At 42.3% G+C, this 13,822-nt stretch overlaps 1 protein-coding gene across 2 annotated transcripts in view; it reads right to left on the reverse strand.

Moving 5' to 3' along the window:
- Nucleotides 1-736: 736 nt before the first annotated feature.
- Nucleotides 737-13,822, reverse strand: part of GIPC2 (GIPC PDZ domain containing family member 2) — a 100,949-nt gene continuing 87,863 nt past the window's right edge. The window contains exon 6 of one of the 2 annotated variants that reach the window (XM_051857580.2): nt 737-5,552. In XM_051857580.2, the coding sequence (XP_051713540.1) occupies nt 5,407-5,552 (146 nt within the window). In that variant the 3' untranslated portion in view covers nt 737-5,406. The remainder of the gene's footprint in view (nt 5,553-13,822) is intronic. The other variant, XM_070078194.1, reaches the window with a different exon arrangement.

Here is a 13,822-nt window from a genome sequence, read left to right on the forward strand (position 1 = left end):
TCCTCCGCCTGCAGCACCAGCACCCTGGGTTCTAGTCCTGGTTGGGGCACCAGATTCTGTCCTGGTTGCTCCTCTTCCAGTCCAGCTCTCTGCTGTGGCCCAGGAAGGCAGTGGAGGATGGCCCAGGTCCTTGGGCCCTGCACCCGCATGGGAGACCAGGAGGAAGCACCTGGCTCCTGGCTTCGGATCAGCACAGCGTGCTGGCCGCAGCGCACTGGCTTCAGCACGCCGGCCATGGAGGCCATTTGGTGGGTGAACCAACGGAAAAGGAAGACCTTTCTCTCTCTCTCTCTCTCTCTCTCTCTCTCTCTCTCTGTCTAACTCTGCCTGTCAAAAAAAAAAAAAAAAAGTATACTAAGGAAATGTTAAAAAAAAAAAAAATACAGTTCTGGGCTGGCGCTGTGGCACAGCAGGTTAATGCCCTAGCCTGAAGCGCCACCATCCCATATGGGCGCCGGTTCGAGATCCAGCTGCTCTACTTCCAATCCAGCTCTCTGCTGTGGCCTGGGAAAGCAGGAAGATGGCCCAAGTCCTTGGGCCCCTGCACCTGCATGCTCCTGGCTTCGGATCGGCACAGCTCCAGCCGTTGCAGCCAACTGGGGAGTGACCATCAGATGGAAGACCTCTCTCTTTCTCTCTCTCTCTCTTTCTCTGCCTCTCCTCTCTCTGTGTAACTCTGACTTTCAAATAAATAAATAAATCTTTAAAAAAAAAAATACAGTCCTGAACAATGGCATATGTTTTTCCTGTCATTTATTAATATTTAAAAGTCCAAAAGTACTAAAACCTCAACCCTTTTTATGACAAATATGTTCATTACTTTTTTCATGAAAAGCTTCTTATTTTAAGGAGTCACACTTTAGGAAATAGTACAAAATCATAGCTTTACAAATAATTCACTTTTTGATCAACACATGACTAAATTATACATATATAAGTATAAATATAGTAAACAATATATTTATAACAGTATCAAAATATAATTTACAACTTCACAGATTAAGATCTCCCCAAAATTCAATCTCAAACATTTTTAAGTATATGTTATGACTTATATAAAAAGGAAAACCTTTTTTCTAAAATAAAAGAATACCTTATCAGTATATAATCAATACTATCACATGGCACAGTTCAAAATATTAAATGTTGTCTCAAAGTCATCTTTAAAATTTTTTTTAATTCCTCCTATTTGCCATTGCTTGAAAAATATCAAAGACTATACTTCAGTCTTATGGAGACTTACTATCTCCAACTGAAATAAACATGCCATATTCAACCTCCCCCCTCCTTGCAGATAATAACCATGAATCATTTCTTAGAACTAAGATTTCAAGTAATAGGGTAGGAACAGGCTGTGCCATTTTGCACTTCACAACTGTAGAAGCATTTTATAACTATGATATGTGCTGGGACTTGTAATTACTCTGACATTTCCCTCTATCTGTGTCAAAAAAATAACATGTGTACTTCACACAGGGCACTGGGACTGGGACTGTGAGCTGCATAGCATCTCCTATCCCTTTATCCGCTTACAGCTCGGGTAAAACCTCAGCTGTCCTTCTACCCTAGCACCTCCCCCAGAGTAACAGCCAGGTTCTTGGTAGCCATCTATTTTTAGATGCATCAGAGAGTGAAAGGGCCATAATATGACCTATCTTTTACATCTTTGGCAGATAACTGAGCTCTGTTTAGAAGAGCTATTATGTTGAAAACTCCATTTCGTGGAAGAAATTAATTTTGCTACCATGCTGGATAGGCAATGATGACTAAAAAAGACCACAAGTTTCAGGATGTGATGAAGGTCTAACAATAATGTGGGATCAATGAAGTGTCCTTTACTTGGAAAGTGTCTATTTGCTAAAGTTGCAGGGCAACTTATATCTCATTTGGAAAAATAAAGTTATATATCCCTAGTTAATTATGAGTCATGCTATCATAACGGTTATAGCAGCTCCAAACAGAAGTTAACTGATTACTGCTTTTAAAATTGATTTCTTAGAGAGTTTAAAAAATAAAAGTATATAGTTTAAATTTTAAAGCATCACAAAAATCCAAAATGTTCCACCTGTAATCATCATAATGTATACAGTAGGACCCAACTATGCTCATGGCCCCATTGACTCCAATGTTCAATGCTCATCTGCAAGTTTTGCCACATAAGATTTACTTGAAACAGCAACAAAGAGAGATGGAGAAACAGATGGAAACAGATCTTCTATCTGCTGGTTCACTCTCCAAATGCCTACAACTGCCAGGGGCTGGGCCCAACCAAAGCCAGAAGCCCTGTACTCATCCAGGTCTCCCATATGGGTAGCAGGGACCAAGGTACTTGGGCTATCATCTGCTGCCTTCTAAAGTGCATTAGCAGGAAGCAGAATCAGAAGTGGAGTGGCTGGGACTTGAACCAGCACTCCATATGGGTTGCAGTCACCCTAAGAGGCAGCTTAATTCCCTGGACCTCAAAGCCTCCCCCTATATTGTGCATTCCTAGTGGACACTGAAAGAAGACACCATTTTGTGTGTAAGGAAATCAACAACAAACGAAATAATCACTCACCGTTGGGAGGGAATCTATAGAACAAGAAAAAACAAGAGTCCTAAAAATGTCTAGTAGTGCCTATGAAGTGGAACATTTACCAAAGAAAAAAAATAATAATTCTCTCATCACAGCAAGAATTAGCCAACACTTAGGGGATTGCACTAAACACTGACTCTGCTCCTTTTTTGGGCACTAAAAAGACACAAAGCTCACAAATAAATATATTTTCAGAGATGTGAACAACAGACATTAAAAAAAGAACTGACATGGTTACCAGTTTAGTTATAGAGGTAAGAGACAAGGACATTTCAAAGAAAAATCTATTTGTATAAAAGGTATCTGGGCCCAACTGAAGTCCTTAGTAATGATAATGGCCCACTGAAGACTAACAGACAAGCATAGTTATAGCAATACATGGATGTTGGTACCTCACACATCGAAACTGTGGAATGATCACTGTAAATATGGCATTCTACTCATCACAAGGAAAACAGCACCAAGTACCAGTCTTCATATATGCCCAACAAGGAAGGAAAAACTGACATCTGTCAATAATAAGCAACAAATCATTTCAAATTTAACATCTAGTGCCAAAAAATTCCTATAATTAAACTAAAAATGTTTCTATAAGCCTCTTAAATCCTCCAATAACTCTCCTACTCCTAAAAATATCTGCTCTTTTTTATTTATTTGAGAGTAAGAGAGACAGAGATAGAGACAGAGACAGAGAGAGAGAGAGGAGAGAGCTCCATCCATTGATTCAACTGCCCAAATGCCCACAAAGCTGGGGCTGGGCCAGGCCAAAGCCAGGAACACAATCCAGGACTTCCATGTGCATGGCAGGAACCCAATTACTGGAGCCATCACCAGTGCCTCCCAGATTCTACACTGGTAGAAGCTGGAGACAGCAGCCATAGCCAGGAATCAAACTCAGGCACTCCAGTGTGAGATGTAGATGTCTTAATCAACAAATACCTGCTCTGGCTCTTTTTTTGTATCTTTCTAAAAGACATGGTATCAAGAAGACACAGGAGTGGTGGCACAGCAGGTTAAGCTGCCACTCAGAATACCTGCATTCCATATAAGAGTACCAGTTCCAGTACCAGCTACTCCACTTCCAATTCAGCTTCCTGCTATTGCATCCTGGAAGGCAGCAAATGATGGCTCAAGTGCCTGAGTGCCTGCCACCCACACTACAGATCTGATGCATTTCCTGGTTCCTGGCATCACAACCTTGCCCAGTCCTGGCTGTTAGCTGCCCTTGGGGAGTAAACCAGCAGGTGGAAAATCTCTCTATCACTGTGCCTTTCCAAAAAAAAAAAAAAAAAAAAAATGAATTTTTGGGAACTGAAAGAAACCCACTAAACAAGGTCAACAAATTATAGCCTGAGGTGGATCCTATTTTCAAAAGAAGAAAAAGTAATAAAACAATTCATAGCCTGTAAGTTACTTTTCTTATCCATTAATGACTAAAACACATTCTTGTGCAGGTTTCAAATTGGACAAAGAATACCAGCTTCAGAGCATTAAATTTACATGAAAAGAAGTGGCTGACAGTAAAGTTTTACCAGAAACAACAGAGCTATCTAAGCAATAACCCAGCATGAAGAGGGGACTCCTTCCGATTTCCCAGTGCACATCCCTCACAGGTTGCTACTTATGATTACCCAGGCAACACGCAGCATTTTCCATCCAGCACTTTTAAAGGAGGCTTGGTCACACCATGCTCTGCTCTATTAAGTGACCTATGTGGAAACCATCCATTTCCATTTCTCTCACACCTATAAAATGTCAAGGAACAGTGATAAAACTGTTGTTTACCGTCAATTTTCTCAATAATATAAGGTTTATAGAAAATGTGTGTTAGAACTCTAAAATAATAGATTAATATTTTTCCTCCATTCTCCCTTCCTCCTTTATTTCCACTGGGGGGGAATCTATTTCTGATAGTATCTCCTCATAAAGTTTAAGTGGCTGAAAAAGGTTGCTGCCTAATCCCAAAACAAATGTTCTCAAACATAGTTATTTTCTGAGTAAACAGCTTTCAAAAGAAAAATTCCACAAAAAGTATATAACCTTCCCTGGAGTGCTTATAAAGGGTAACATAAAAGTAGCCCTGGGTAAAAAGGAAATATCTTAAGAACTGCAAAGAAAAAAAAAATACCATGCACATGATTGTAACTTATCTGCCTCTTTTTCATTCTTCTTGCACACATGCAAACACACACGCAGCACAGTAACTCTCAACCATAAGTCTTAAAAGCAATCACAAAAAAACAGAAGAGAGAAAATCAACCAATCATTGTTTTCCAGTGGAGGGGTGGGCACAGAAATCAACAGGCCGGTGGAATCTTCATTCCCTTAAACAGTAGATTAAAAAAAAAAAAAAAAAAAAGCAGTGCTTCTAGAACCATGGTGGGCATAAAATTCACTTCTCATTTCCTAACATGTACTGTTCAAGCAGGTATAACAAAATGAATATGTGTTGAGATAAATTACACAGCAATCTTAATTTTCATTACTTAAAGAATTATAGACCTATTGTCATCAGCTACTTATATGTGGAAAATAAAAGCACAGGTGTTCACAGGAAGCAAAATCATCTGTCTAGAAATACACCTTAAAATTTACTTTAAAAACTTTTGAACTCACATTACAATTTATATTTTAGATCATTTTTCTTAGGCATACCACATAAACAATGGCATTAAAAATAACTCAGAAATCAAAATAATATTTCAAAGAATGTATTCTTCATACATAAAGCTAAACCAAGGTCACAGAAGTTTCTAAAGGAAGTTGTTATGGGGTTGTTTTTAAAAAGAACCACGGTGCATTTCTTCAGGGGTGGATCATCGTCATCAGCCTCATCCTTGCTTGGCGTCCCCAATGGCTCCCCAAACGTCAAAGACAAACTCATCTGGGAACGCAAAGTCTCCGAGAGTCTCATCGAGCGCCACAGCAAACTCATCTGGATTGTGTTTGCCCTTTCCAGCCTCAAACATGGTGGTAGCTGTCGAAAATAATTTTTCAAAATTAATGATCAACAAGATAACCTCAGAGGACTGAAGAAAATGACATCAACAAAATAACTTCCTAAAAGTAACATCTATCCACGTTACATATTTCTAGTACAAATGAAAACAGTAAGGTACCCAGGCCTGCATTTTGGCACAGTAGGTTAAGCCACAGCCTGCAACACCAGCATCCCATTTAAGAGTGCTTGTTCAAGTCCCATCTGTTCTGTTTCCAATCCAACTCCTTACTAATGCACCTGGGAAAGCAGTGGAGGATGCCCTGTCACCATGTGGAAGACCCAGATGGAGTTTCTGGTTCCTGGTTCCAGCCTGCCCCAAGCCCTGGCCATTGAGGCCACTGGGGAGTGAACTAGCAGATGAAAGATCTGTTTCTCTCTGTGTCTCTCCCTGTCACTCTTTCAAATCAATTAAAAATATATACTTATCCTCTCTCACTTTAGCAAGGTAGAAAAGATTTTTTCAACAATCCGTCTCTGCTAAACTCAACTTTGTACCATCACCCCTGCCCTGTCCCCAATTTTGAATTGTCAAAATGGAGATTACCCCATCAGTTGGGAATCTCCAGCATTCCTATAGATGGGACAAAGTCCCCTGAAAGAAAACCCTTTTTACTTATTTCAAAGGCAGAGTGACACAGAGGAAGGGAGAGAGAGAGAGAGAGCATGAATCCACTCCCCAAATGGCAGCAGTGGCTGGGGCTGGGCTAGACTGAAGCCAGAAACCTGGAACTCCATCTGGAGTTCATTCTCATTTTGTTCTTTCCCTATTTATCTTTCTCTAAAGGTGACAAACCTGATTCCCATTATTCTTTTTATTTATTATAAGTAAAACAAGTCTCCACCTCCCCTTAGTCACAAGCACTCTCTCTGCCCTCTCTGCTGGTCCCTATTCTTATCTATGATGAAATCTAGTCCTCCCTTCCCAAAGGAAAATAGGCAAAAGGTTACAGCTTGCAGTGGAGCATTCAAGTTCCATCAACCCATCCACTGAGAGGAAGGTATCATGGAATTGAGGCACCTTTTCTGTGCTCCTCTCCAGGTTGGAACAGAAAATGAAAGTGGTGTCCTTACTATGTTTTTCTAGTAAGTTACCTGAGCCCCACAGTGTATGTCTGGGAACCAATAGCTTCATGAGTACGCAATCCCATGGGACTAGCCCCAGCTGGCTGGAAGCCATGGAGTTCAGCTGATTCCCTTTAAGTACCAGCAAGCGGAAGGAGACAGTGTGGATGTGATTTGGCCCTTGGATACAGATATTCAGGTAAAAAAGAAAACTCCAAAGCCCAGAAGAAAAGCCTTAGCCTTTCCTTGTCCCCCTCCCCCCTGCCAAGCTCAGGTTGAAGTAATCATAGGATTTCTCTGAATGGGGTACAAGGTCTGGTCTTTCGTAAGTTCACTGGCCCTCTTCCAAGCAGACAAGAGCTATTCCTCCACTCCTGGAGCAGCCGGGACTGGAGCTGGTGCCCACGTGGGACGCCAGCACTGCAGGCGGCAGCTTTACCTGCTCCACCACAGCACCAGCCCCACTGCTGAACTCCTTTACTTAGTGTAGGGTTAACTATATGATCATGAAGTAAACTGGAAATAGATCTTTGTAAAAATTAAGAATAGGAATGTGAGAAGGAGGAGAAAGAAGGGTTGGGGGGAGGGGTGGGAGTGCCACTATATTCCTAAATCTGTATATATGAAATACATGAAACTTGTATAACTTAAATAAAATTGTAAAAATATAAATAAATAAATAAAGCTATTCCTCTTTTCAATAGTTCGTTAGTAACATAAGGCAGGCTAGGGAGCGAGACAAGTGTGGCCCACAGAAGGCACCAAAATCAGAGCAAGAATGGGGTAACCTGGTACAGGATTCAAAGCCTTGGTAAGGTGAGGAGGGCTTTCCCATGGCCAGGGAGTATAACGTGAGGTGGAAGAGTACAGACAGGGTCAGAAAGGCATGGGGGTGCAGAGGGCGGATGGCAGCAACAGTGATGAGAGATTGCTTACTTACATGGGGATTAACCACATATGTAGATACGGATATATTAAGAATAATGGGGGAGGGCGGTGTTGTGGCATAGCAGGTAAAGCCGCCACCTGCGTCCCATATGGGCACAGGTTCGAGTCCCGGCTGCTCCTCTTTTAATCCAGCTCCCTGCTAATGTGCCTGGGAAAGTAGTAGAAGGTGTCCCAAGTCCGTGGGCCCCTGCACCCACATGGGAGACCCAGAAAAGGCTCCTGGCTCCTGGCTTTGGATTGGCGCAGCTCCAGCCTTTGCAGCCATTTGGGGAGTGAAACATCAAATGGAACACCTCTCTCTGTCTCTACCTCTCTGTCTCTACCTCTCTCTGTAACTCTGTCTTTCAAATAAATTAACAAATCTAAAAAAAAAAAAAAAAAAAAAAACCAGAAAGAAAAGAAAGCATAATGGGCCGGGGCTGTAGCACAATGGATTAAGCTGGTGTCTGCAGTGTCGACATCCCAAATGGGTGCTGGTTCAAGTCCTGGTTGCTCCATTTCCTATCTAGCTCTCTGCTATGGCCTGGGAAAACAATGGAAGATGGCCCAAGTGCTTGGGACCCTGCACCTGCATGTGAGACCTGGAAGAAGCTCCTGGCTCTGGGCTTCAGAATGGCACAGCTCCAGCCATTGCAGCCATCTGGGGAGTGAACCAGCAGATAGAACACACATCCATATCTCTCTCTCTCTCTCTCTCTCTCTCTCTCTAACTCTGCCTCTCAAATAAATAAAAACCTTAAAAAGAAATAAAAAGAATAATGGGAATCAGGTTTGTCACCTTCAGAGAAAGATAAATAGGGAAGGAACAAAATGAGAATGAACTCCAGATGGAGTTCCAGGTTGGTTTCTGGCTTCAGTCTAGCCCAGCCCACTGCTGCCATTTGGGGAATGGGTTCACTCTCTCTCCATCTCTCCCCCTCTCTGTGTCACTCTACCTTTGAAATAAGTAAAATTAAAATAGAGAACATAATGTAAAGGGACATAAATATTCTTCAGACCTGAAAGCACTGAGTTACGCCTGGGCCATAACTTCATTTTTTCTAATGCTTACTTTTTTATTTTCATGTGCTTCAAAGTCAGAGCAACACTGGGGGCGGTGAGAGAGAGAAAAAGAGAGAGTAAGAACAAGAGCGAGAGTGAGAGAGAGACAGAGAATGAATCTCCATCTGCTGGCTCACTCCCCAAAGGCCTGCAAAAGCCAGGACTGGGCCAGGCAAAAGGCAGAAGCCTGGAACTTGATCTGGGTCTCCTACACAGGTGGCAGGACCCAAGCACTTGAGCTATCACTTTCTGCCTCCCAGGCACATTAGCAGAAAGCTGGAAGTGTAGGAACTGAGATTCAAATCAGAGCTCCAATACTACATATGAATATCCCAGGCAGCAGCTCAACCCACTGCACCACAACCCACCTCCGTTATAATTTTATAATCCTTCATTAAAAATAATCAGTATTCCCCAGAGAAATGGTTGATTCCATGGTTGGAACAATACAAACAAAGAACACTCTGATGGGAACATGTGAAAAAGACAGTGCAAGAGCTGTCACTGCCCAAGTCAAGGAGAAAAAGCATCAGTGTGAAGGAAAGAAATGGCACCCTCGTAATTCTATCAAATACAACAGGAAACCAGGAGTCCATAAACAGATTATTAATAATTGATTGAGAATATGGGAGGGAGAGGGTGAGAGAGAACAGTTACATAGCTTCAAAATATCTCCCCACCAAATGCTAATTAAAAAGAGAATAACTTGACAGTGCAGAAGCCCAGAAATTCCACCCTAAGTCATCAAAGTGAACATTAGCAAGAGAAAAAAAACAAAAGCCTTTGCCTCCTGATGAGATGTAATGAAAAGTAAACAGCATCACATCTGTGATATTCCTGCCAAAGAATTGTAACCTGAATGTAATTATGGGAAAAAAAAGTAGGCAAATCGGAATTGAGGAGCATTCTAGTAACTAACTGCCCTGTACTTTCCAAACGCCTCAAGGAAAGCAGCTCTTCCAGGCGGACACAATGGCAAGTCAATGCAATGTGTGCCTGTGACAGCTTCTTTGGCTATTAAAGAACTTGGTGCAACACAAACAGGACATGAATATCAGATGGCAACAACATGTCAATGTCAACGCTGTGACTTGGATCTCTATGTTGTGGCTTGATAGAATACCTTTGTTTATAGGAAATGCACATGAAAATATTTGGATATCATTAAGGTAATGGATCAAGAGAAAAAAGCCTATGTACTGTACGTGTCACTGTTCTCTAAGTCTGAGGAAGTTCCTGCTGAACAACAACAAAAAAGCAGTAAAGCAAGAAGAGGACCTAACAGTCCTCACTAGTCTCACCCTGTCTCCCATCTTGCCCCAGGTCCCAGCTCTGACCCAAACCTCATCTACTGACTCTCATTGCTGGGTGTGTGGTGTGATAAACTATATTATGGAAAATATTTGATGAAATAATTTGAGATCATTTTAAATAATGTTTATAAATAATTTGTAATGATGTGGGGAAATCTTTTTGTTAAAGCAGAACATAAAGTTTGTTATAATTGCAAATATTTTTTTACCAAAATCCCTCTACAGAATACATAAATGGAAAAGTTGGTGGGGCCAGAGTTGTGGTGCAGCAGAGTAAGCCGCTGCTTATGATGCTGCCATCCCATATCATAGTGCTAATTTAAGTCCCAGCTGCTCTGCTTCTGATCCAGCTTCCTGCTAAGGCACCTGGGAAAGCAGTGGATGATGGCCCAAGTGCTTGGGTCCCTGCTGCCCAAGTGGCAGACCTGATGGAGTTTCTGGTTCTTAGCTTCAGCCTGGACCAGCTCTGACTGTTGCATCCATTTGGCAAGTCAACCAAAAGATGAAAGCCATTCTCTCTCTCTCTCTCTCTCTCTCTTTCTCTCTCTGATTCTCAAATAAATATTTAAAAAAGAAAAGCAGGTGACAAAGTGATCATAGTAAAATGATACTGGCAGAATCTAGGTGATAGCTATAAAGGCATTTACCACTCTTTCAACTGCTCTACATTTTTGGAAGTTACCATTACAAAATATTGGAATGAAGTTCTAAACAGACAACAGAAGAAAACTCCACAAAATATAGCAGACTAATTGAAATTAGAAAGAAAAATATTTTAAGTGGTGCTGTGTTTGGTGCAGTAAAATTATGCCTGACTTGTCCTGTTTATTCTGTATGCTCATGGAGACTATCTATACCTGGAAAATAATTTCCTAAGCCATTAAGGAACCCCTTCATGTGTACAAGGAAAGCTTCTTCTCTCTCAACAGTCACATTATTGTAGAAAAGAGGACATCTGCTTGCAGAGTGCACTTTTACACTGTCTGTGCTCAGGGGCCAGCGTTGTAGGATAGTGGGTTAAGTCACTGCCTGCAGTGCCAGCATCCCATATGGGTGCTGGTTCAAGACCTGGCTGCTCCAATTCTGATCCAGCTCTCTGCTAATGTGCCTGGGAAAGCAGCAGAGGATGGCCCATGTCCTTGGGTCCCTGCACCCACATGGGAGACCCAGAAGAAGCTCCTGGCTTCTGCCTGGCCCAGACCCAGCCGTTGTGGTCATTTGGGGAATGAACCAGCAGATGGAAGACCTCTCTCTCTCTCTCTGTCTCTCCCATCTCTGTCTGTAGCTCTGCCTCCCAAATAGATAAATAAATCTTTAAAAAAAGAAAAAAAGAAAAAGAAACCATGTGCTCAGGAGACAATCCTCCTTCGACACTCTTCACAAGCCAGGGGGTTCTGTCTGTCTCTCCTCTCCTTTGACTGTCTTGCCTTGCACATCCACAATCCTGTACTAACCATGACCTTACTGCAGAGAAGTCCCAGTCCTTTGCTTCCCTCCCCAACATCTCTCTTGAGTCCCACAGAGCCATTTCTGAATAACTGGTGGATGATTTGTACGGGACGTCTCATTAGCATCTTAAGCAGCATAGCCAAAAAACAACATCACATTCCCTTCTAAAAACATCGCCAGTCTTTCTCCTGTTTCCACTTGTGTCATTGGTGGCGTGACTCTCTGTTCTCTCCCTCATCCCAGCCCTGCAGCCTGTGTGCCAAGCACCTGTAACTCCCTTCTCCCCTTGCAGTCTCTGCAGCTGCTGCCTCCCATGCCCCCCGTCATCATGCTGTCCCCTTCATCTCCAATTCCAGTTGGCAAAACATCCCATAGACACACATAAGACTCCTCTTATTAAAGCACCGCTCTGATTGTACTGGGTAATGAGACAGGGGGACTGCAAAGCTGCATCCCACCTCTGAGATGATCTGCATCATACTCATATCTTGTGGCTACAATGCTTATCTTAAAAACTCTAAACCTAGTGTGGCATTCTGATCTGAAGCAGCCTTGGCACCTAACTGCTATGCCCTCACATATCTGATCACTCAAAATGTCATATTTTTTAAGATTTGTTTTATTTATTTGTAAGGCAGAGTTACAAGGAGAATAGGGGAGAGAGAGAGATTGATCAATCTTCCATCCATTAGTTCACTCCCCAAAATGGCTACAACAGCTGGGGCTGGGCCAGTCCAAAGCCAGGAACCAGGAACTTTATCTGTGTCTCCCATGTGGATACAGGGGACCAAGGACTTGAGCCATCTTCTGCTGCTTTCCTAGGTGCATTAGCAGGGAGCTGGATCAGAAGTGGAACACCAGAGACTCGAACCAGTAGCCATATGAAATGCCAGCATCGCAGGTGGCAGCTTAACATATTATGCCACAACATCGGACAAGCACCTGAGGTAGTGGCAGAATGCAGATGCTGGCAATGCTGGGAGTCTGCATTTCCAACAGCTCCCAGATGAGGTTGATCCCTGGGCAACACTTTGATTAATGAGGCCATACAGTGCATTTTCAACACTGCCCTGCATTGATGTATATTTTTTTCCTCCCCTACTAGAGAATAAATTGTCCATGGATCTTGAATAGCTTACTCAGTCTTTTATGTCCACCAGTTCAGAGTCTTATGCATAGAAAATTCTGGGAGGTTGGTAGGCACAGCAGGAGGCTATGTAATTACACTTAGATACTGTTTTACAATGGCATGCACTGCATGCATGGAGGAAAGCAAAGCACAGAACTCTGGTCCCAAAGCCAGGATGTGAAAAAGAGTAACCCAAATGTAAAGATTAGGACTCAGTGTCAACACAAGACCCAAATGCAAACTTCTGCTTGATTCATCATTTTAAGTATCTCTCACAGGAGCTACAAATAGCCACAGTTACCAAAGATTATACTGACGTACGAGTGAGATATGTTGAGGAAAACATTTAGCCAAGAAAGAAAGAAGATACATTCAGATAAAAGATAAATGAAAAAGTACAGACCTTTCAAAGCAGAAACTAAGTATAGCTAGTGTTCTTAAATGCTGGGGAAAACAATGACAGTGATATAGAATTCACCAGTGGACACTCACCAGATCTCTCTGTCTCTCCCCCACTCCCACACACACACCCTGCTCTCGGGGACGAGGAGCAGCTTGGTGCATGGTTGCCTTAAACCTTGGGAAGTTCAGCAGCATAGTCCAGGAAAGCTGGGTTGTGGACCTGCCTGGCCTACTCTCATCTGGGATCTCTGGTGTGGCTTCCCACTCATATAATGAGAAAAAGGCTGCTGCCAGATGCCCGCACTGTCACCTTGCAGTCCAGAAGGTCCATTCTCGCCCCCTGCACCCTCTCTGGCACAGCAGAGTGCATGAAACACAACCGCCATTCTCAGTACTGTCACTGAGCTGGTCAGACTGCCAGGTCACTGTCCTGTGTGTTCTGCCTCTCCCACCACTATCATCACCTCCAGCAATAATCCTAAACAAACCCCACTGGTGGTGATAATGGTTACATCTGTTATTTACGATGTGACAGCAGGAACTTTATACATATTATTTACTTTGATACCTTAACAACTCTCTAAGGTTGTTTTCATTATGCCCCTTTTTATGGATATGGAAATTAAGGCTCTAAGTTTAATAATTTCCCTAAGGTCTAAAGCATAAAGCTAATGAAATTAGGACTCCTATTCCCTGTGAATTCACTATTTTTGTAACTTGCAACAGACATTTACCAAATAGGGAAAGGTACTATGATAGGAGCTTGGATTAACATAGGACTAAGATATGGAAGCTGCCATCAAGGAACTCATGATCTTTTAGAAGCAGCAAAAAATACCAGTCATACAGCTACAGTACTGAAAATACTGTATATTATACAGTGCCCCATAAATGTTAATTTG

The sequence above is a fragment of the Oryctolagus cuniculus genome, chromosome 7 (genome assembly GCF_964237555.1).
Source record: "Oryctolagus cuniculus chromosome 7, mOryCun1.1, whole genome shotgun sequence".
Taxonomy (NCBI): Eukaryota; Metazoa; Chordata; class Mammalia; order Lagomorpha; family Leporidae; genus Oryctolagus; species Oryctolagus cuniculus.